The 23,651-nt window shown below is 44.1% G+C and overlaps 1 protein-coding gene across 1 annotated transcript; it reads right to left on the reverse strand.

Annotated features, from left to right (window-relative positions):
- Positions 1 to 2,389: 2,389 nt before the first annotated feature.
- Positions 2,390 to 23,203, reverse strand: ARSH (arylsulfatase family member H). The gene is made up of 10 exons (XM_047847377.1): positions 23,181 to 23,203; positions 21,299 to 21,448; positions 20,129 to 20,250; positions 17,273 to 17,398; positions 15,103 to 15,526; positions 13,651 to 13,787; positions 9,020 to 9,154; positions 5,761 to 5,923; positions 4,768 to 4,889; positions 2,390 to 2,757 (listed from the first exon to the last, which is right to left on the reverse strand). The coding sequence occupies exons 1-10, from the start codon at positions 23,201 to 23,203 to the stop codon at positions 2,390 to 2,392; spliced, it is 1,770 nt and encodes a 589-aa protein (XP_047703333.1).
- Positions 23,204 to 23,651: the final 448 nt, after the last annotated feature.

Below are 23,651 nucleotides of genomic sequence, written 5' to 3' on the forward strand. Positions count from 1 at the left end.
AATATTCTAATTTTTTAATGTTTCTTTATTTTTGAGAGAGAGAGAGAGAGAGAGAGAGAGAGAGAGCAGGGGAGGGGCAGAGAGAGAGGGAGACACAGATTCTGAAGCAGACTCCAGGCTCTGAGCTGTCAGCACACAGTCCGACACGGGGCTTGAACCCACGAATACAAGATCATGACCTGAGCCAAAGTTGGACGCTCAACTGACTGAGCCACCCAGGCACCTCAAAAGAATATTCTAAAAGAAAATAAAATAATCGGGTAACCCAAAAAAGACAGAAGTGTAGCAACAGATGGCACAAACAGAATTGGAAGATGCAAACCCAAGCATATCAATAATTACACTAAATGTTAATGGACAAAACATTCCAATTAATACCAGAGATTATCAAAATGGATTTTAAAAAAAAGCAAGACCCAATTATATGATGTCTAAAAGAGAGGCACCTTACTTTCTTAATTAATTTATTTTTTTATTTGGGATTAGTTGACACACAATGAGAAGCACTTTATTTTTATTTTTTAATTTTTTTAATGTTTATTTTATTTTTTGAGAGAGAGAGAGAGAGAGAGAGCATGAGCAGGGGAGGGGCAGAGAGAGAGGGAGACACAGAATTGGAAGCAGGCTCCAGGCTCTGAGCTGTCAGCATGGAGCCCGACGTGGGGCTCAAACTCACAAACCGTGAGATCATGACCTGAGCTGAAGTAAGACGCCTAACAGACTGAGGCACCCAGGCGCCCTGAGAAGCACTTTAAATATAAAGCCACACATTGGTTAAACTGATGAGGAAAAGTACATCACTTAAATACTAAGCAATTTTTAATGTAATTAAGTTTTAACATTAAAGCTATTTTTATTTCAGCTTAGCTGGACTTCAAGATACACAGCATTACCAGATGTGAGGAGGTAATTTGCCTATTGACCAAAGGTTCGATTAATCAGGAAAACAATTGTTTTCAAAGGCTTCTAGTACCAGAGAGCTTCAAAATACAGGAAAACAGAGTTAAATAAAGGGATTAAAAAATCCAAAATATTGGCTGTTGGTGTTTTAAAACTTTCAGCATCATTTTCAAATAATAGTTTGAGGAGATTATTCTGTTCTCTCATAGCTTCCCTTGGGGCCATTAGCAAATCTAGTTTTGTTTGAATACTTTGTATTTTATAGGAAATCTGATTGATTTACAGATCTTTTCTTGGTCCTTTGTAATCTGCAGTTTTCTAATGATTTTTCAAGGTGTGGATTTATTTTTGTTTATCCTGTTTAGAATTGCTCTCTGCGTGTGATGCCTGAATACCTTTCATCAATTAAAAACTTTTCCATCCATTTTTTTTTCCATTTTAGATATGGCCTCTTCTCTACTCTTCCTATTCTGTACTTTAGGGAACATGATGAATTGCAATTGACCACAATTACAACATTCATAACAATAACACTGATTTAGTGCTCACTGTACGGAAGGTGATTTCAGGTGAATTAATGAATGCGATGTTCACAGCCACTCCATGCGATAGACACTGGTTTCTCCCCAATTCACACATGAACACACCAAGACACAACACATCCTCTGTCATCAAAAGTTGCCAGGATGGGGCGCCTGGGTGGCGCAGTCGGTTAAGCGTCCGACTTCAGCCAGGTCACGATCTCGCGGTCTGTGAGTTCGAGCCCCGCGTCAGGCTCTGGGCTGATGGCTTAGAGCCTGGAGCCTGTTTCCGATTCTGTGTCTCCCTCTCTCTGCCCCTCCCCCATTCATGCTCTGTCTTTCTCTGTCCCCAAAATAAATAAACGTTGAAAAAAAAAAATTAAAAAAAAAAAAAAAAAAGTTGCCAGGAATCAGAACCAACACCTGTAGGCGGGCATTTATTATGTAAGCAGGAAGAGAAGGAAAGAAGAAAAGACGGGAAGTCAAGAATTGAAAAGTAGTGTGGGACCACTTCCACTGTCATGAACACCATCTGCTTCAGGCTGAAACGAAATGACTGGTTACAAAAATAAGTCATCTGGATTTAAGATCCCCAAGTGGAAGTTTCTACCACAACTACGTAAAAACGATGCCATCCGTCTGACCATTTCTCACCATCTCCTAAGCGCCATGGATCCATAAGAATCTGCAGAAGGTTTCCTAGGTCTACCTTTTTGCTTGAACAATGACACGATTATATAAAGATATGACACAAGTTCTGTACTCCAGGGGCGCTGGTGTCCAGATCCATTTTCACTTCGTCAAGCTCCCGGATGTGACTTGAAGAAAGAACTGAAATCTGAGGGTTAAAAAAAATGGCGGAGGGCATAATTATTCATCTCACAAGGAAAGGAGGAATCAGCTGAGAGCTGCTTCCATGAAGTCTGTAACAGTGTGTTGGTGGTTGGTAACAAGTGGCCCCTTGCTGCTCACCAAGCCGTAGAGAGGATGTCATCTTCTTTGTCACACCCACAAAAAGGGAAAGTCCCACAGCAGGGCTGCAGCCACGGTTTCCAAATGGTGTTGAACACAGAGAACTGCTGTGGGACAGGTGTGAGAGTCCTGCGATGTTCTTTTATGGCCGCCTCAATTTTCTTGACCACTGAGTCAAATAAGGCTTCATTGTCAGGGCTAAGAGGCCGAGCCTCAGAAGGGTCTCTTGAGATGTCAAAGAGCAGTGGAGGATCATGGTAGGTGACATCTCCAGAACATGAACATATTCCACTTCCATAGCAGGCATCAGCTCCGTCCGGGGAGAATTTGGGAGTCACATAATGGACCTTCCATACCGTTGCACCTGGAAAACAGAGCTCTGTTGAAAGTGCCATAGTTGTTATCACTTTAGGACTCATTCCATGGAAACCTATTTCTCAAATGTTTTCGCCAACAATCAACCATCCTGTGCACAGAGTTACTTAGCAATTGTAGCATTTCCTCAACTGTGAGAACAGCACACAACTTTGCTGCAAATTTGAAAACTTTTTACCTTATCACAAGGGCATGTGGAAATAATAGTTATTACCTGAATGGCTGCTATAATTCCAGAAGTTGTGAGTCTGATCACTACTTTGCTCTGACTTGCCATAGGCAAAATGGAAAGTTTCCTTTTCTTTTTTCTTTTCTTGTCTTGTCTTGTCCTGTCTTTCCTTTCCTCTTTTCTTTTCTTTTCTTTTCTTTTCTTTTCTTTTATTCTTGTCTTTTTTTATTTAAAAAATTTGTTTAACATTTATTCAGTTTTGAGAGTGAGAGAGACAGAGCGTGAGCAGGGGAGGAGCAGAGAGAGAGGGAGACACGGAATCCAAAGCAGGATCCAGTATCTGAGCTATCAGCACAGAGCCTGATGTGGGGCTTGAACTCATGGACCACGAGATCATGACCTGAGAGGAAGTTGGATGCTTAATTGACTGAACAACCCAGGTACCTCTCTTTTCTTTTCTTTTCTTTTCTTTTCTTTTCTTTCTCCTCTTTTTATTTGAGAAAGAGAGCGAGAACATGAGTGGGGGGAGGGGTTGAGGGAGAGAGAAAATCTCAAACAGGCTCCATGCTCAGTGCAGAGCCTGATGTGGGGCTCGATCCCACAACCCCAAGATCATGACCTGTGCCAAAATCAAGAGTTGGACTCTCAACCAACTGAGGCAGCCAGGCACCCCAAAATTCTAAAGCTAAATGCCACTTTCAGGTCTGAAATTGACAAAGGTCATCTGGCAAGGTCAATCATTCCTTGTTCTATTCCTTCTCCATCTGTCTGTCCTTCTTTCTTTTATCTTTCATTCTTTCCTTTCTTTCTTCCTGTATCAGTGGTTGGCAGTTCTATTTCCAGAGATCGATTTTAGACAGAAAACATCATAAGCATTTCTCAGCGTCCGCTCAATGAAACTTTCATAGAAGTCTGTGAGCTGAGGTTTTACAGAAAAGATATGCGCTCCTAATCAATCACCTGACTTTACCCTTCCCCCAGATGGTGTTGAACATTGTACCACCTCTGTGCTTCCAACTTCTGAAATCTTGATTATGAAAATATAAGTAAAATTCTATTTGTTTAACCCTCCATCATTAAGTTTAGGAAGTTTTGCTGTTGGTGGGGGGGGTGCTGTTTTTCTTTCGTTACTCACCATTGAACATGTCCCTAAATATAGAGAAGCTAGAAGAAAGAGGTTTTTGTCAGTTTGTTCTTGTTTTATGTGGGTGATTAGTCCACACTGACATGAAGAATGGGTCACACCACGTGATAGGTCTCATGGGAGAAAATTTTTATCTTTTCTGCAGATTAAGTTAATTCCCATCACGTAAGAATTCTGGAACTTTATTAAGTTAATTCCCATCACGTAAGAATTCTGGAAATTTATTAAGTTAATTCCCATCACGTAAGGATTCTGGAAATTTATCCAACTGCCTTTGATAGAGCTTTTCCTACAGATGTAAGGAAATGGGTATCTTTTGTTAATTTACATTTGTTTTCATGAATCATCTAGCGCGAAGATAAGGCAGAGACAGTTCATTGGAAGGGGACAGGACAGTCGTGTGGGTTACACTGCAGAGCTTACTCCCTGTTGCTAATTACTTCACTGTCCTTAGTTGTGAGCATTCATATTCTCTCTCTGTCTCTGGCATATTCGTGCACATGAGCTTACATACACCTGTAAAATCCTACCGCAGTACAATGGCTGCTTATAATTAACTTCCCCAAGGAAAAAGAACCTCAAACAGCTGGGCGCTGTGTGTACGTGGTACAACTTCCCCCAAGAGGGAAAGGGAACGGGGCTGTGTTCTCATTGTGTCCCCACACTCCTGCCATCTCCATACTTACAGTCCTTCTGATGCCACCTGGCTGTGTGCAGGTAGACCCCACAGTAGTGGAAGAGGAACTCATGGTCTGAGTGGGATACCCTGCCTTCCAGCAAGGGCATTAGATTCCGGCCATCAATCACTCTTTGGAGAGAAGGAGAGATGCAGAATGCGGTGAGAGGGGCACGGTTTCATCACACATCTTAAGACAAGAGGAAGAGAAGGGGAAGGGGAAGGGGGAGGACAAGGAGAAGAAGGAGAAGGAGAGGAAGGGAAGGAGGAGGGGGAGGACAAAGATGAAGAGAAAGACGAAGAAGAAGAAGAAGAAGAAGAAGAAGAAGAAGAAGAAGAAGAAAGGACTTTAAGCCTCACTACACATCTTCACCCATGATATACCAGTAACAACAACCACCACAAAAGAAAAACGAGGAAATGTCACACAGTTTCTAAGACAGTGGGAGAGGTGAGTGGCTGGAGATACTATTCTGATACTTGGAAGACAGTATGAATGAGCGTCATGGATTAGAAAATTGAGCTCCTGACACTCATTTGATTCAAGAGCATCCCCCCCTCAGATGAGCAGATACCAGTCCCCACACATGGAATTAAACCACTACAGCATGGACCACGTCTCTTCATCTTAAAGCCCATAGATAAGTACAGCCTCATTCGTATGTTGACACAAATGCACTTGTATTCAGTCATTCACCTAATAAATATCTGCTTAATGGTCTGGACGATGTGGTGGATATAAAAGTGAATGAGAGTCCACCCCACCCATGAGGACAGCCAAGCCTGTGTCTGCATACGCGTAGGAGAGACAAAGTAGAACGTGTCCTAATCGGGAAACATCCATCCACCCACCACCCACTAAGGGGAGAAAGATGTCTGCCCATCTTAACGGAATATTTAAAATTAAGTGATATACCACACATACACATAGAACATTTTCTAACACATCCAAGTGCCTGTCAAATATATCTGCCAAGGTTAGGCGCAAATACCGTTTCCATACCTGTCCTGGGGCAGTATACCTCCACCTACATAAGACAGTGTCGGATAAATGTCCATTAGGCTTGTTGGTTCGTCAATCACTTTCCCAGCCTCCAGGACCGTCGGCCACCGGAATATTCCTGGGACACGAATGCCCCCCTCCCATCCGCCCATTCCTTTGCCACCTAAAACCAAAGATGAAAGCCAAGGATGAATTCAAGTCAATCATATTTCTCCACTCAGTTGGAAATTACGTCTAGATGGAATGTTTTCTGTCACTTGCCAAATTCTTGTTTCCAAGCAGTTGAAACTCTACTTGTGAGGCAAGTGCTGTCCTAATACAGTGCTATTATTTTCTGATGACAATGATTGCCATAGAGTTTCAATAATATGAGAAAAGAGAACATTCTGTGAGCTTTAAGAGAAAAAAAAATGAGGTTCTCTGGGCTGGGTAAAGGAAATTCTTCCAAAGTAGAACAAACATGAAACATTCACGGAACACCTTTTCCATGTATGTTACTCTGACGGTACAAATTACAAAGAAAACACAAGACAGTGTCTCTCTATGTAGAAGTGAGGAAAACACTAAATGGGAAAACATTTAGGGTCCAAGATACTGGTCTTGTCAGTGTTCAAAGCCCCCACTCCCACCCCCAGTCTACAGCACCATTCTTTATGGAAAACTTAACCAGCTCTCTGAACTGAATTTATGTTTGTTTTATATATGGATAAACAATGAACAAAAAAAGCAAACATAAACCCACCTTGACATATACATGGTCGTATTTAATGCCTGGCAAGTGTAAGGCACCTACAACAAAATTAATCGTCTGCCCAGGACACGCAAATTTGTGTGCCAAATGGACTCAGCCCCTCCTGGTGAGCCGGACACTGGTTCCGAAGGTAAAACTGCTCGACAACAATTCGGCCATGTCTCTTTCAGAGATATCAGAAGGTACTTTTCAGAGTGATGGTCTTGTGCACACACAACCCCCCCCACACACACACACACACAAGCAATGTGAATATAATTTAATAGTGACATCTCACTTGATGGCACATATAGAGTGACTTACGTTTACTACATAACTTTTTCCCTAGGATTGGCTCCAATTTAGTCTACGCTAATTGACAGTATGCCTACAGCAAGTTGACATGACCGTCCAGAAAAGATGGATACTTTTAGGAGGTCACTTGTTGGCAGTTACAATGTATAGTGTATCTGTCCTATCTATCTTCTAATATCTATCAACCAACCGACTGATCAACCTATTGATCTGTCAATGTATCATCTACCTATCATATCTATCTATCTATCTATCTATCTATCCATGCGTCCAACCATCAATCCATCCAACCATCCATCCATCCATCCAACATCTATCTATCTATCTATCTATCTATCTATCCAACCATCAATCCATCCAACCATCCATCCATTCATCCATCCATGCATCCAACATCTATCTATCTATCCATCCATCCATCCATCCATCCATCATCTGTCTGTCTGTCTATCCATACATTCATCCATCTATCCATCCATCCATCCATCCATCCATTGATCCAACATCTATCTATCCATCTATCCATCCATCATATCTGTCTGTGTATCCATCTATTCATCCATCCATCTATCCACCCATCCAACCATCCATCCATCCAACATCTATCTATCTATCTATCTATCTATCTATCCATCCATGCATCCAACCATCCATCCATCCATCCATCCATCCATCCATCCATCATATCTGTCTGTGTATCCATCTATTCATCCATCCATCTATCCATCCATCCATCCATCCATCCAACATCTATCTATCTATCTATCCATCCATGCATCCAATCATCCATCCATCCATCCATCCATCCATCCATCCATCATATCTGTCTGTGTATCCATCTATTCATCCATCCATCTATCCATCCATCCATCCATCCATCCAACATCTATCTATCTATCTATCTATCTATCCAACCATCAATACATCCAACCATCCATCCATTCATCCATCCATCCATCCAACATCTGTCTATCTATCTATCTATCTATCTATCTATCTATCCAACCATCAATACATCCAACCATCCATCCATCCATCATATCTGTCTGTCTGTCTATCCATACATTCATCCATCTATCCATCCATCCATCCATCCATTGATACAACATCTATCTATCCATCCATCCATCCATCAATCCAACATCTATCTATCTATCTATCCATCTATCTATCCATGCATCCAACCATCCATCCATCCATCCATCCATCCATCATATCTGTCTGTCTGTCTATCCATCCATTCATCCATCCATATATCCATCCATCCATCCATCCATCCATCCATGCAACATCTATCTATCCATCCATCCATCCATCCATCCATCCATGTATCTCTCCATATATCTATCTATCAATCATCTACCTATCTATCCTAAATTGTTTCATGAAGTACAAGGAAATCGTAAAGCTCTGATTTTTGTAAAGATGACAACTTGGACACGCTTTCACTTTGTTTTGATTGGGGTTCGGAGTGTTAGGAGAGGAGTAGCAAACAGCAAGACTATTCTTTTTGTTGGCCCCACTTTGCAGATCTGTAAGGGCAGGCTCAGGAGAGCTACTGAATAACCCAGCATGGCACACATCAAAGACAGGCAAAAGAACTCCCTCAATGAGGAGGAAGGCCCCCGTGCTAGATCATTAATTCCTTTCCTCTTTGTTTCACAGTGTTTGAAGCCTACTGATAACATGATCAATTTTATCTCATTAAGACCTGATTTTGGGTACTCAAGTGAGTATTATTCTAGAGTAAGTCATTCTCAGATAGAGAGGACTGTGGCCCTGGGGGACACTGGGTAATGTCTGGAGACGCGTTTGGTTGTCACTATTTTGCTGGGGAGGGGAGTGTTAACCGCCCTTGGCATGTGCTGGGTGGGAACTAGAGACGCTATTCAATGCCCTACAGGGACCAGGACGCCCCATCCCACAGTCATCAAGCTCCAAATGCCTAGACTGCAAGCCTGAGAGACCAGCTTTCGATAGTCACAGAGACCCTGTGCATTTCCACTCAAGAGGCTTTCCTTACTTCGGGCACTTCTGTCTTCAATTCCCAGAAATAGCCCCCAAACTTGCACCTTTTCCCATCTAGTTTCACATGAGAGTGTCACTCACACAAAGATCTCCAAACCGAGTTTGCAAATGAACACGCGTGCATGCAAAGTTAAGTAGACGCTACTCGGGCATTAAAATAAAACATGCGGATTCTCCGCACATCACCTTTGTAGACGCCGTTGGAGCCGCCCAGCTGGGCCCCGCCTTCCTGCACCTCCAGGCGACCCCCGTTGTCCGACGTGAAGTACACCAGCGTGTGATTGGACAGGCGCTCCCGGTCCAGGGCCTCCAGGATCCTACCTGGTGCAGGTGCGGACAGGAAGGTCTCAACTTTCAGTGTGACCACGGTCATCTCCATGAGGTGCTTATTATCAGGCACTTGTTAGCGTAACAGTGTAACTAAGGGTTATTTTATTGTATACGTTGTAATAATATATAATAAATCACTGTTATATACTCTAATACATGGGTAGTATATGTAAGGATAGTTAAGAGTGGATACATAAATACATGCTATATAGCATAGAATATATATGCTAAGTAGCATATAACATAAAATTGGGCTTTATATATTTATAATTACTTATTACATATGTTTGACATTATATGTAATATGTCATGTATGTATATAAATATATATTCCATATAACTATATAATAAATAGTAAATATATAGCAGGAATAACTTATTATATATAATAACATAATAATAAATATATTTAATAAAGATAAAAGATGCTTCATATATCATAATGTTTTAAATTATAATAAATTGTAATCCACAACATATACTATATGATAAACATATTATGTGTATGTAAATATATGAAAGTATAATTTATGGATTATAATCCTATATGCTTTTTATATTATGAAGTTCATACAATGGTATATAATATATGATATGTAGATATGAGGAAATATGTATAACTATAAAAGTTATAATTTAAAATATGTTAAAATGTTATATTAAGCATATAATATTTTATATAATGATATATTAGTAACATATACAATGTATATAATATATAATGTAAGTAACATATATATTAAAATATTGTATAGTGTTTGATAACTATATATGATAGTATTATATATTAGTTATTTATGTAATATTGATGGATAATGTTTTCTGTACTGTGCAATTTTATATACATTTAATATATCATGTAGTACACAATAAATGATTTTATATAACATATATTAAGTATAATGTATGATATATCAAATATAACATGTAATATATTTATTTTAGAAATTATGTAATGATATGCACACACACTATATTCTATAAATACATGACGTATACACATAGAGTGTATGAGAACATATGAACTACTATGTAGACACAATACTATCATCGCTCAAGGATCAAACAGCCAAGACAAAAGTTTTAATAGACAGTAAATATGAAGTCTGGCCGTTAGAAGAGCCTTACAATCACTAATACAAAAGAGATAACAGATGAAACACTGACATTTGCAGGAATAAAGAAGCAAAGTCGTACCCTTGTGCCAGAGAGCAGCACGGTCCCCCACCCCCCACCAGGATGTACTGTCCCCACGGCTCTCTGAAGGTGGCACCCAACCCGCAGGTCCTAAGCCTCCGACAATAATTAACATCCTCCCAGACTCGGCAAACATTGTGTGTTGAGTGTGGACACTCTCGTAAGAAGACAAACGAGTGTTTGAAACAAACAGATGGAAAGCCACATTCCACACGATGTTGACTTAATTTGTGATCCCAGCTGGACATCAGCCCTGGGCTTCTGTAGGTCTCACCTCGGTCCTGCTGTCCAGCAGGAGCCCCTTCCCCGGCCACATTCCTGTTCTACTCAAACATGCAAAGACAACGTGGCTAACTGCAAAGAAAACTCCTTGAAACATAAACTCGTTAACCTTTCTGTTTCGTTGTTGAAAAGCGGTTTGTTTCCGAAGCCCCATTGGCCTTTTTTTTTTTTAGAAACCTTGTAGCTAGAAATCAATATATTTGAAAGCCCTGATTTTGTTTGTTTTTTAATTTTTTTTAACGTTTATTTATTTTTGAGACAGAGAGAGACAGAGCATGAACGGGGAGGGTCAGAGAGAGGGAGACAGAGAATCCCAAGCAGGCTCCAGGCTCTGGGCTGTCAGCACAGAGTCCGACGCGGGGCTCGAACTCGTGGACCAGGAGATCATGACCTGAGCCGAAGTCGGACGCTTAACCGACTGAGCCACCCAGGCAACCCTGAAAGCCCTGATTTTGTTAGATAAAGATGATAATGCTTTGTGGTAAAAGAATAATTATAGATAAGGTTCCGGTTCTCACTGCAGCTGGCTCTCGTGTTTAGCATACAAAGTAAATGAAACCGATGCAAATCCTGCTATTTTTTGGAAATATATCCATGTAAGCCTATGTGTATGCAAGGTATAAAACGTAGAGATGTCTGTGTCCATATGTATGTGCAAATGGCAACAGCATAATCATAAATATAAGACAAGATATGAGGAAAGACTGCAAGAATACCGTGTCTGAAGTATTTTTTTAAGGTCAAGTTTGCTTGAATACAGAGTCTAAAATGTTCCCGAACCCTGGACATTTTAGGACATTCACTCTCTATGTCATTCTTACTGTAACGTTATTATGGCTTCTTGAGAAAGTTAATAACTTAGGAAATGATCTTAAGTTGTGTCATCATATTGTCAACTAGACACACACACACACACACACACACACACACACAAGACGCCTCTCTGGTTTTTGACCTGCCTCTGTTTTTGATGCGCTTTTCAAAAGCCATGAAGGGAAGGGCGCTTGGGTGGCTCCCTCGGTTAAGCATCCAACTTCGGCTCAGGTCATGATCTCACGGTGCGTGGGTTTGAGCCCCACATAGGGGTCTGACAGCTCAGAGCCTGGAGCCTGCTTCCCATTCTGTGCCTCCCTCTCTCTCTGCCTCTCCCCTGCTCACACTCCCTCTGTCTCTCTCAAAAATAAACATTAAAAAAAAAAAATCTGTTTTAATCCCTGAAGGGAAAAATACAGCAATGTAATTGGCAGGTGTCGTGCAGGGAAATGCTTACTCGGCATTTCTCCCACATACATAGGATGAGCCCCGGAACTAAATGCAATTAATAGCGTTTACAAGGAACCTGTAACGCAGAGTTAACATAGACGGCAGAATAAACTTAATTATCTGTTAGTGGCGAACTCTGCCCCTTCGGGTCTTGGACTTAAGATAGAAATGGTCTTGGACTTAAGATAGAAAAAACTGGTCTTGGACTTAAGATAGAAATGCCTTGTTTGCAAGGAGAGTATCCTGAAGGATAAAACACATCAAGGAAATAAACCACAATGTTGCAATGACACTAAGTTATCAGCCTACAGCTTGGCTTTACTTGTAGCAACTCTCAATAAGTTTCAGTGTTTGTGTACATCTGCCAGGAAATTTAAAATATATATATATATTGTACTATGCACAGAGACATATATAAATCATGTATCCATACATATATGCACATTAATGTTTCAGTTGCATGGATAGATTTATAATAACATAATGATACACTGTTGATTCATAGATATTAAATACATCAAATGTATTAATATTGATAGATATTAAATAGATATTAAATAAATAGATATTCATAAATAATGACTATTAGATATTAAATATTGAACACTTAAGTTAATTGCATACTTAGTTGATTTAATATTCATAGGTACTAAATAAATAGATATTAATAGATATTAAATTAAAATTAATAGATATTAAATAGATATTAATCTGAATAGCTATTAAAGAGTAATATATATTAATAGATATTAAATAAATATTAATAGATATATTATATATTAATAGATATATATTATATTTATTTCATAGATATTAAATATATAATTTAATATTAATAGATATGAAATAGATATTAAATACATTAAGTATACAATTAATAGATATTAAATATAAATTGAATAGATACTAAATTAATGGATACTAAGTTAAATCAATATTAAATAGATATTAAATAGGTATTAAATATAAATAGATATTGAGTAAATATTAAATAGAGTAACATTTTCGTATTTAAGGAACTTTGAATATATTTTAAAACACATTTCAAACTCTGTGACTATCAGTGTAGGCAGTCTGCACAGAATAGTTTTCAAGCTTCAAGTAGAGGGGGAGAAAATTGTACTGTGTTTCAACAGTAAAATACCCCAGGGGCGCCAGCGTGGCTCAGGTGGTTAAGCATCCAACTTTGGCTCAGATCATGATCTCAAGGTTCATGAGTTTGGGCCCCGTGTCAGGCTCTGTCCTGGCAGCTCAGAGCCTGGAGCCTGCTTCGATTCTGGGTCTCCCTCTCTCTTTGCCCCTTCCCCGCTCACGCCCTGTCCCTCTCTGTGTCTCAAAAATAAAATAAATACATAAATAAATGCAAAAAAAATTCAAAAGTAAACTTCCCTCCTTGTCATTCATTCCATTTGTCTTATTCTGTGTATTGATCGTATAGCTTTGAATCGAATGGCTTCGGTTTAGAATTCCCTCCTACATTTCTAAGCACTTCTCATAAAACAAACTAATAAGAATAACGGGGAAGGACAGTATCCTTTAGTAACTTTACTAATTTCGTCTCTGTCTTCAAGACAGAAAGCCCCACATTCGTCATCGTGACCGCTTTCTTGGGGGAATACTCACTGATTCTGCTGCACCAACGGGCCAGATTTGAATTCTGTTCACAGGAACAAACATTTCTCGGCGGCCCCAACATATGCAAGGGCCCACCCGTTACCAGAAACCCCGTGTTCCTCAATACTCACCCACCATCCAGTCCATTTCTTCGACGTTATCTCCATAGAGCCCGTATTTACTGTGCCCCACAAACTTCTCTTTGGTGATCAGTGGGGTGTGCACGTGCAGAAAGGACACGAAGAGGAGGAAGGGGCCGCGTTTATACCTAACGGGTGGAACATTAACTGAGTTATCGCCACAGACAAAGGCGTTTTCTTCACTTGGCTATGACGCTGCAGAGGTTGAAAAGTCTTGCAACAGTGGATACATGTTGTGCGAGTACTTCAGTCATCAATGCCACTCACGGGAGTAACAAAAAGTATGGCGGAAAGACTGACCGTGGGTAGGAATAAACAATATGGGAACATTTGCACTGGCAACAAAATAGTGAGTGAGTTCTGACTTCGGAACAAAGAGTTCTTCACTCCCTCCTCCTCCTCCTCCTCCTCCTCCTCCTCCTCTTTCTCCCCAATTGCTGTCTGGAACATAGACGTGATGGCTGGAGCTTTGGCATTAACTTTGAGCCATGAGGCTGCTGGCACAGCATCACAGGTCGCAAGAGAGGATGCCAATCCATGTTGTTTCTTGTGTTCTGCATTTTAACATCACATGCAGCCATTTCAAATTGCCCCTTCACATACTCTTACAAGCGGGCATTATACAGGGTGAAGTGCATAGACATGAGGTGCGTTCTCTCAAGGACAGCCCTTGGGCTGAGTGAAAGCTGGGCTGAGTGACTATGTTCTGACTGCTGTGTTAGGGCAAAGAACGAACGTGGGGGTCATGCAGGCATAGGAGTGAAGGAGGCTCCGTTGTCAGGGGTTAATCTCGTCTCCCATCTAGACCCCCATTCCCCATCTAGAAGGGAGCTTGTACTGAGCATATAAAACCTCAGACGACATATCTGGAAATTGAATCACGTCCCCATCTTTCACGGACAGGGAGGCGTTTCCAGGCTGTTTCTGAGAAGAAGCAAAATCAGCAGCCATCCGCAAGCTCGAATCCATTTAGACACCAATCCATATGGAGGCAGTTTTGCATGAACAAGAGCGAGCAAAATATAGCTCTTGGCCATTTCGGTGTTTAAAATTGGCAGGAAATTTAACTCTCAATTTTATTGTTATTATTTTTTTTAATTTTTAAAGTTTATTTTCAGAGAGAGAGCAGGGGAGGAGCAGAGAGAGACGGGGAGAGAGAGAGAGAGAATCCCAAGCAGGCTCTATGCTGTCAGCACGGATCCCAACGTGAGGTTCACACTCAGGGACCGTGAGATCATGACCTGAGCCAAAGGCGGGGGGCTCCCGCGACTGAGCCGCCCAGGCGCCCCTCAATCTTATTCTAAGGAGAGAGTCTGGTCTGTTGCAAATGTCACAGACAGACGTGCGCACACGCACAGGCCCGCGTCCCCAAGACAAAGCCAACGTCTGTGCCGTGCAAACCAGAGCCCCAAGCAGGAAGTCCGGCCGGCGGGGGCCGCATACCTGTCGATAAAGGCGAGGGCCTCCTTGAGCAGGAGGGAGGTTACCCGCTCCTCGCGCATGGGCTGCTGGACGATGTCATGATTTCTCATCAGGATACAGTTCCAGCGTCTCGTGAACCCGTAGCTGGAGTACCAGGACAGGAAGAAGAGGAAGGCCAGCAGGCCCAGGGCCAGGAGGACCTTCCAGGGCACGGGGAACCAGCGGGCGTATTTGGGGACAAGCAGCAGGACGGGCACGAGGCCGAGGGCCGCCGTGGACATCCACAGCTTTATTCGCAGCCAGCGGTGCAGCTCGGGGGTCCTGGACGCCTGGCAGTCACTGAGCAAGCCAAAGGGCAGCCCGTAGAAGTAGTCGAAGCCGTGGTTGAGCGGGTGGTAACAGTGGTCGTTCCGAGAGGCGCAGCTCAAGCCCTGGTGCCATTTGCCTGCAGGGGACACACAGCGTCACCAGGGCGCCAGGACATCCGTCCGTCTGTAGAACCCATGGGTTCCCGTATTTCCCACCAACACAGCCACCTTCTCCATCAGACCCTTCCCAGGGGTCTGGAAGGAGCCGGAAAGCCAGATCGCATGTGCTGGGTGTTTTCTGCCTTCCTCCGAGCTGCTCGCTGTGGGTTTGCCCCCAGATGCTGTAATCTCACTCCTTTGTTCCATGCCCCCGAAAGGGAACCAGAATTCTACACAAAGATCTGGTCCAAGAGCCCTGAGTAACGATCATAAGGGAGCCACGAGGAAAAGGACTCGGGTGCTGGTCCCCGTTCCTTTTATTGAGCACCTACTACATGGCTCACATACATGCTCATTCATTTACTCACGTGACTATACTCAACCCACTCCAGACCCCTTACTGCCAGTGAGAAATTCACCCTCGTATTAACAGGCCTCAGGTCATGTTAATTAAAAACGACACAGCTGAATGGGAACTCAGGTTTGGCCGTGCCCTAGAATATTCCTGAAAGATCGCGTACAAGGTCTCCGTCCACACGGTGCCCATTGGGGTGCATTGAGGGATGATTGCACTACAGGTCACATACGGGGGAACCAGGGTCATTGTTTTTTTTTATTTGACTGCTTCAAGCGAGGGCAGCCGAGATCCTCGAAGAAGCCTGAAGAGACTGCATACAGGGAGCAGGTGGCATCTTCTTGGCTCATCTCTTGTTGGGGGAATAGTGCACTGGATGGAAATTCCACGGAAAAAAAACTTGATGGGATGCAGTCACAGTGTCATGGGTCTCCCCAAAAGGGCGTAAGATATCAAACAACCCGTATAAACAGACTTCGTAGCCCCAATTTCTTGTCTTTACCTTACTTTGTTATAAGAGCACAATATACACTATCTACAACTTGCAAATATCTTCTCTTTAGCTTACTCTGTTGTAAGAACACAGTATATACTATATATAACTTACAAATATGTGTTCATCAATTGTTTGTGTTATCGGTAAGGCTTCCGGTCAATAGCAAGCTATTAGTAGTTAAGTTTGGTGCGCGGGGTTGGGGTGGGGAGTTAGAAGCTGTATGTGGATTATCAGCTGTGAGGGGGGTTGGTGCCCGTAAGAGCCTCATCGTTCAAGGGTCAAATGTAGTAACTTGGTCACCATTCATGCTTTTGGTTGAACAGGACATATTTAAAAATGCACTCACTCGGGCGCCTGGGTGGCCCAGTGGGCTAAGCATCTGACTCCTGCTTTCGGCTCAGGTCATGATCTCACAGTTTGTGAGTTCGAGCCCTGTGTTGCACCCTGTGCGGACAGCGTGGAACCTGCTTGGGAATCTCTCTCTCTTTCTGTGTTCCTCCCCCCGCTCCCCAACTCTCTCTCTCTCTCTCTCTCAAAATAAATAAATAACCTTTCAAATAAAAAAATAAATAAAAGTGCACTCACTTCCCGGCTACTAATGATGTCATAAAACTAGCATCTCCCCGCCCCCAACACACACACAGAATATCCCATCTTAGGGATAAGAATCTACAAGCTGTTGTTCCTGCCGCTGACTCCCCCAATACCCTGCTCTGGACTCCGGAAAGGTCCTGAGAAATCGTGCATCTGACTCCTTCCCCGCGTGTCTCCTGCCACCCAGAAGTCAGCTGGCGTGCACCCAGCGGACGTCCCCTGGGAGGGCTGAGCCCCATTGCCAGGGGACGGGCGTCCCCACGTGTCCACAGCCCGTACCTATGAGTCCCGTGCGATAGCCCCGATGTTGTAGCAGCTTGGCGAACGTGGTTTCGTTGGTGGGCAGACCGCCCGAGCCTCCGAGCCAGGTAAGGACGCGGTTCAGGTTGAAGGGAGACGCCATCCCTAAAGTCACAGAAGCAGAGAGCAGGCGACATATACAGGCCGCGTGGTGACACGAGAAACCCCAGGGCTCATAGCCCTTTCCTTCAAGCGTCTCCCCAACGCTGTTCTTTCCCCAAGTGTACGTGCTTTCTTTGCGTCTACTTAGCTAAGCCTCACATTTGTCACATGCACCTGCTGTCTTGTCATCAGGATCCCCAGCTCCGGAAAGCATGCCCGGTCACAATGGGATCTCATATTAACCGTGCAGGACTGTTCAGTACATACACATGCCCCAAACATTGTGCGGGGCGTATCTGTGCTGAAAATTTATTCACTGATTGTTCGAGGTTCAAATGTAACTGTCCACGTGACTCTGGGTGACGTCGCTGGACCTCGATTCTCAACTTTGATCTCATATTTCTTTTTAAGACGTTTTTTAATGTTTTATTTATTTTTGGGACAGAGAGAGACAGAGCAGGAACGGGGGAGGGGCAGCGAGAGAGGGAGACACAGAATCGGAAACAGGCTCCAGGCTCCGAGCCATCAGCACAGACCCCCATGCAGGACTCAAACTCACGAACCGTGAGATCACGACCTGAGCCGAAGTAGGATGCTTAACGGACTGAGCCACCCCGGTGCCCCTCATCACGTCTTTCTACACGGTGAGAAGCCCGCTCTCCTCCAGACCTTCCTCTGAACTTTACGTCCTATCTGGAGATCTCTATAGCGACGAATCCCAATCTTGGCCTGACCAACACACCAGTCCACAGTCATGTGACTTCAAACCAACCTCAGCCAAGGATGCCATGATGCCCCCAGCCACCCAACGCACAAATTCCTTTCCTAGCCTCTTTGTCACACACCCTACCCTGTTCTGCCCTATCCAATGTCCAGTCCTGATAATTCTGTCCCGGTAAACGCTAGGGATATCTATCATAGCTTCGGAGCACAGCTTCCACTGGGCTGTATGGCATACACCAGCCAGTCTCCATGCATCATCTCAGTCACCTTCTCAACAACCCTTCCAACCTCCACCCCTCCACTGGTCAAACCTCATGACTGTCCGTCTGGTACCCATTAACACAAATCTAAGTCTGGGGTGTAGACTGCACAGTCTTTTGATTATCGGTGTGGCCACCTCCTTCTCCACACACTCATGCGTGACTGCGTTACCTGAGCGTGTCATTTCCTCTGCTGGGCACACCCTTCCTCCTGAGTCCTGACTCAGAAACGCTGCGTTTTTAGGAACACGTTCCAGGACAACTTTCTGCGGATGCTTTACGGGCCCTTAGGGGCTTCCAAAGCTCACTGAACTGTTCCTTGCATCTCAACCACTAAAACACATGCGCCTTGAGGTACGTCCTACTTACGTCACAACGATCACCTACAAATAAAAGGTACCAATGTGCACGATCAATAACAAAAAATCAATATATGTTTCAATAGCCTTGTGATCCAACCTACAGCTTTGTTTTTCCCTTCCCAAGAGCAACGGGTACATTCGAAACGATGCCTTTTGCAAATCCTAGAAGGCAAAAAGCATGCCTGTCATTTGCAAGGAAAGTGGTTACATCTTCTCGTTAAATGTAGATATCTGTTTACATCTTGGTGTGTGTACAAAAGTTTGATGGGCGCCATTCACACGACGCGACACTCAACACCTAAAAGAGCTTAAAAACATCTCCATCCTGCCGAGCCCTCAGCCACGCCAGCTCCCCTCTCAGAGGCGGCCGGCGTGACCAGCTGCTTTTCCAGGACAATGACGGAGCTCTATTCCATTGTGCACGACCTCTGCTCTGCGTTTTCAGGTTGCTTTCCCCATCTAACAAAAAACATCTTGCAGCACGCTCAGGGTCCACGTGTTAGAAGATTTGTCTACCATTTTAAAGATGCACTGGGTTCCACACGATTGGCTTGATCACTTCCTACCGACGGACATTTAATATTATTTCCCCCGTTGACTTGCTCCCTCAAAAGGTTCAGAAAACTCATTTTCACATCATCAGTACCCAGAGTCCTGATTTCTCAGGGCGCCTGGGCGGCTCAGTCGGTTAAGCATCTGACTCTTGATTTCACCTCAGCTCATGATCTCCCGGTTTGTGAGTTCGAGCCCCATGTCGGGCTCTACACTGCCAACACAGAGCCTGCTTGTGATTCTCTCTCTCCCTCTCTCTCTGACCCTCCTGCTCTCTCTCTCTCTCTCTCTCTCTCTCTCTCTCTCTCTTTCAAAATCAATAAATAAACTTTAAAATAAAAGTCTTTAAAAAAAACAAGAGCCTTGATTTCTGCCAAATCTGAGGGGTGAAAACATCTCATGAAGGTCCACCACCATTACTCTCATGAAGACGGGTGGACACTATATCCCTTTGTTCAAAAGCTCGATCTTGGTTTTATTTTCAGCCTGGCACCTTTCCTAAACTATTGTTGCTGAAAGTTAGGGGCAAGAAACATTGGGAACTTCTCCATCATAAAAGGTTGGCTATGTTCTTGCTGAGTCCGAAACTTGGACAAGGAGCTGGGGCACTGCTCGCCAAACCCAGCCACTGGATGTGCACAATGGGGCAGCCTGGGAGGCACTTGTCAAGACACTCGGCTGTGTAAACTCTGCAGGTATAAAAACATGATCCCCATTTGCACTGAGATTCTTAATCCCATAAATGACCAATCTCGAGAATCCTTACGAGGAGGAGCGAACAATAAACAAATAAGAAGGAAGCACGAGAGAAAGACAAGACTGTTGAGTTCCTGCACCTGATCTGATGGGGTACCGGCCGGTCAGGAAGGCAGTCCTACTCGGGGTGCACACGGACGCAGCCGCCAGGTGCTGGGTGAGCCGCACGCCCTCACTCGCCAGGCGGTCGATATTCGGTGTGCTGCGGGCAGACAGACAGAGGATTCAGCACCTGTGTTTCTCATTCTCAGCAAAGCACAGAACATTCGAAGCCACCCACTCTGGTGTGAGTCCCACTGACTCTGTTCCCGCCAAACCTTATAAAACACATGCTCTTTAACCTTCTATCCATCCACCTGCTGGGACGCATCGATGCCCAGAAGGGACACGAAAACAGAGTTTACAAGAATATGTCTCCAGGCACAAGTGCGTGTGCAATTCAACTATTACCGCCCCGGGCGCGTTGGCCTGTCCATGCAAAACTTAGCCCGTTTGGTTATATTATATTCCCAAAATGAAGGGGTAACTTGGATCACATTAAATTTTACTGTAATTCTTCTAGGAAAAGGTGACTTAAAAAAAATAACCAAATTGTGACATTTTGGATGGTCCCTTATTGCCCGCTTTGGTCGTCTGATGTTTTAAGGTCTCCAAAATCTTTTGGGAGAACGGTAGACTGTAGGCTCTCCCATGACGAAAGCATGTCCCCAGTCTTGATGACATACTGCTCACAGAACCGCACAGCGGGGTGATCGGGGAGGGTCTCAGATACGCCCAAAGAGCCTCAGTGTCGGTGTTGGGGACGGTCTGTGTGTACCTCCCAGTACTTTGTGTGGATAGAGTCACCGCCTGGTTGACAGTCACAAGAATCCCGGACAGTATCTTCCGTCTTAACCACGACTGGAGGAGGTGACTAGGGAACAGTGTTCATGTGGCCCCAAATTGCCCTTAAGAAGACCAAAACTATGCTTAAAATACAGGACTGGTCCATGACCCACGTTGCAAGGACAAATAATATGAACGTGTGCTGTTGACGGCCACGCGGGATGTGCTGTCTGTTATGGTGGCCCTGGGACGAGATGCGGTATCTGTTATATGGCGGTCATATGTGGTAGGGACGGTCATGGGTGATAGGACTCAGCGGATGTGAAATTTCCAGAAGAAACCAATCCTGATAGACAGAAAGCAGATGGGCAACTAGCAGTCGAGGGACCAGGGCGTCACCATCTGGGGACGGGCGGCCTCCTTACCTCACTGTGTTATTGCCGTAGCAACAGACATCTCCCACCCCGAGGTCATCCGCCATCAGGAGCACAATATTGGGCCTCGAGTTCCTCGTCATCAACGCTGAGCTCAGGCCCCCAAACAGGCACCAGAGGTGAATGGACAGCCAGCAGGTCCTGGAGGCGTTTGGGGACGTGACAAACAGAAGACTGTCAACCGCGTCTACATGTCGGGCAACTGAAAATATGAAACACTGTGATTCCTCACCCATTCCAACTACACCAAGGACCTGAGTGGGCTTGCTCAGAGGCCACAAGTTTTGTGTTTTAAAGTCATGTGTTTTTTTTTAACATTTATTTATTTTTGAGACAGAGAGAGAGACAGAGCGTGAGTGGGGGAGGGACAGAGAGAGAGGGAGACACAGAATCAGAAGCAGACTCCAGGCTCCGAGCCATCAGCACAGAGCCCGTCGCGGGTCTCGAACTCATGAACAGCGAGATCGTGACCTGGGCCGAAGTCGGACGCTCAACTACAGAGCCACCCAAGCATCCCAAAACTCATGTTTTGTGTTAACATACTCTCACGTTCAAATTAGTTTTATATGTCTGGTGATATTTAAATTCTTATCATGCTACACAGGGTTTTGTGATAGGAAACCCTTAAAGAAGACCAACAGTGCAAGGGCACCGGGGTGGCTCTGTCTGTTGGGAGTCCCACTCTTGATTTCGGCTCAGGTCACGATCCCAGGGTCACAGGATCGAGCCCCACGTTGTGCTCTGTGCTGACAGTATGAAGCCTGCTTGGGATTCTCTCTCTCTCTCTGCCCCTCTCCCCCACACTCACTCATGCTCTCTCTCTCTCTCTCTCTCTCAAAATAAATAAATAAAACTTAAAAAAAAAAAAAGACTTAATAGCAATTAACCATGAGTGCAAGGCCTAATAGTTTGATTGATTTAAACAAAAACTGAAAATGGAAAATCAGAGGCTAGCCACCAGCTAGTCAAGCCTTTTGCTTTTTTTTTTTTCAACGTTGACCTGTCCTTTTTAAAATATTAAAATATATATTTAAAATACCATCAGGAATCCTTTTGACACCCGAAAGGGGAAATGTAATCTACTTCTATATCCTACTGAGTGTTAGGCTGTAGAATCACCCATTTGTCACTGCCGAATGGTACCCTATGGGCAGGAAAGCACAAACAGCCTTTGACCGAAATCCCCACAAGCTGAGATGAGGACCATTCTCCGGTGCGAGAAGCTGGTTCCCCAACCCCAGAGTTTCCATCTGACCCATTTTACCTTCTGTTAGTTCTACCTCAAAAAAGAATATCTTAAATCCACTGGCCTCCATCCATTTTCAGAGCAATCATGGCACGCCAATCATGGTGTCTCTCACTCACATATCCGAAGACTCTCCTGAATGGCCTGCCTGGCCCTTCCCGGTTTTGCCACTTGGGCTGCACCAAAATGCAGCCAAGCACAGCGACCCTATCAATATACAAAGCTGGTTGCTATGCTGCCTAGAGAATTCCAATGGCCTCCCATTGCACCATGATTGACAAGCCTCAGCAAATGGTGCTCTGCTACTCTGTCATGGCTTCCTCTCTCTGCCCACCCCCCACCCTTCACTCCTCCATGGACATCCTTAAAACCCCTACAACAATCTGTTACTTTGGCCCTTGTACAACCCCCACCTCCGTGCTGTCATCCTTAAGGTAGGCATTCCTCAGAAAAGCCACCCTGTAGGATGCCATCAACCCATAGCCCCTGGCACACCCCTCATGACCCTCATCACGTGTCAAGCAGACAAAGCAGAGCTAACATCAGCGAGGGTGAACAGCACTGGGGCATCGAACCCTTCCGTCTGGATACAAAGGACAATGACAGTTTACGAGGTCGCATACTTACCACTTACGGAATGGCCACATCATGGCTGCAACAGCGATATCTCTCTCATGGGCAGACGAGTCCACCCGTGAACGCGGTCACCCCCTCGATTCTTTATACCTAATTGCAAACAAGTCGTGTTTGACCAGAGACAATGTGACAAACACCATGTGTGACCCACTCATTTCTGGACACTTGTCGTAGCAGACTCCCAACAAACGATGATCTGGCCACAAAAACCCTTCATTCCAGAGTCAGTAGAACAAATAAGTCATCAACCCACTGACTGACATTTTTCAGGGCACCTCGGGGGCTCAGTCGGTTGAGTGTCCAGCTTCAGCTCAGCTCGTGATCTCACGGTTCGTGAGTTTGAGCCCCGTGTAGGGTTCACTGCGGTTAGCACAGAGCCTGCTTCCGATCCTCTGTCTCCCTCTCTCTCTGCCCCTCTCTCCGCTCGCGCTCTCTCAAAAATAAATACACATTTTTTTAAAA

The sequence above is a fragment of the Prionailurus viverrinus genome, unplaced genomic scaffold, assembly GCF_022837055.1.
Source record: "Prionailurus viverrinus isolate Anna unplaced genomic scaffold, UM_Priviv_1.0 scaffold_48, whole genome shotgun sequence".
Taxonomy (NCBI): Eukaryota; Metazoa; Chordata; class Mammalia; order Carnivora; family Felidae; genus Prionailurus; species Prionailurus viverrinus.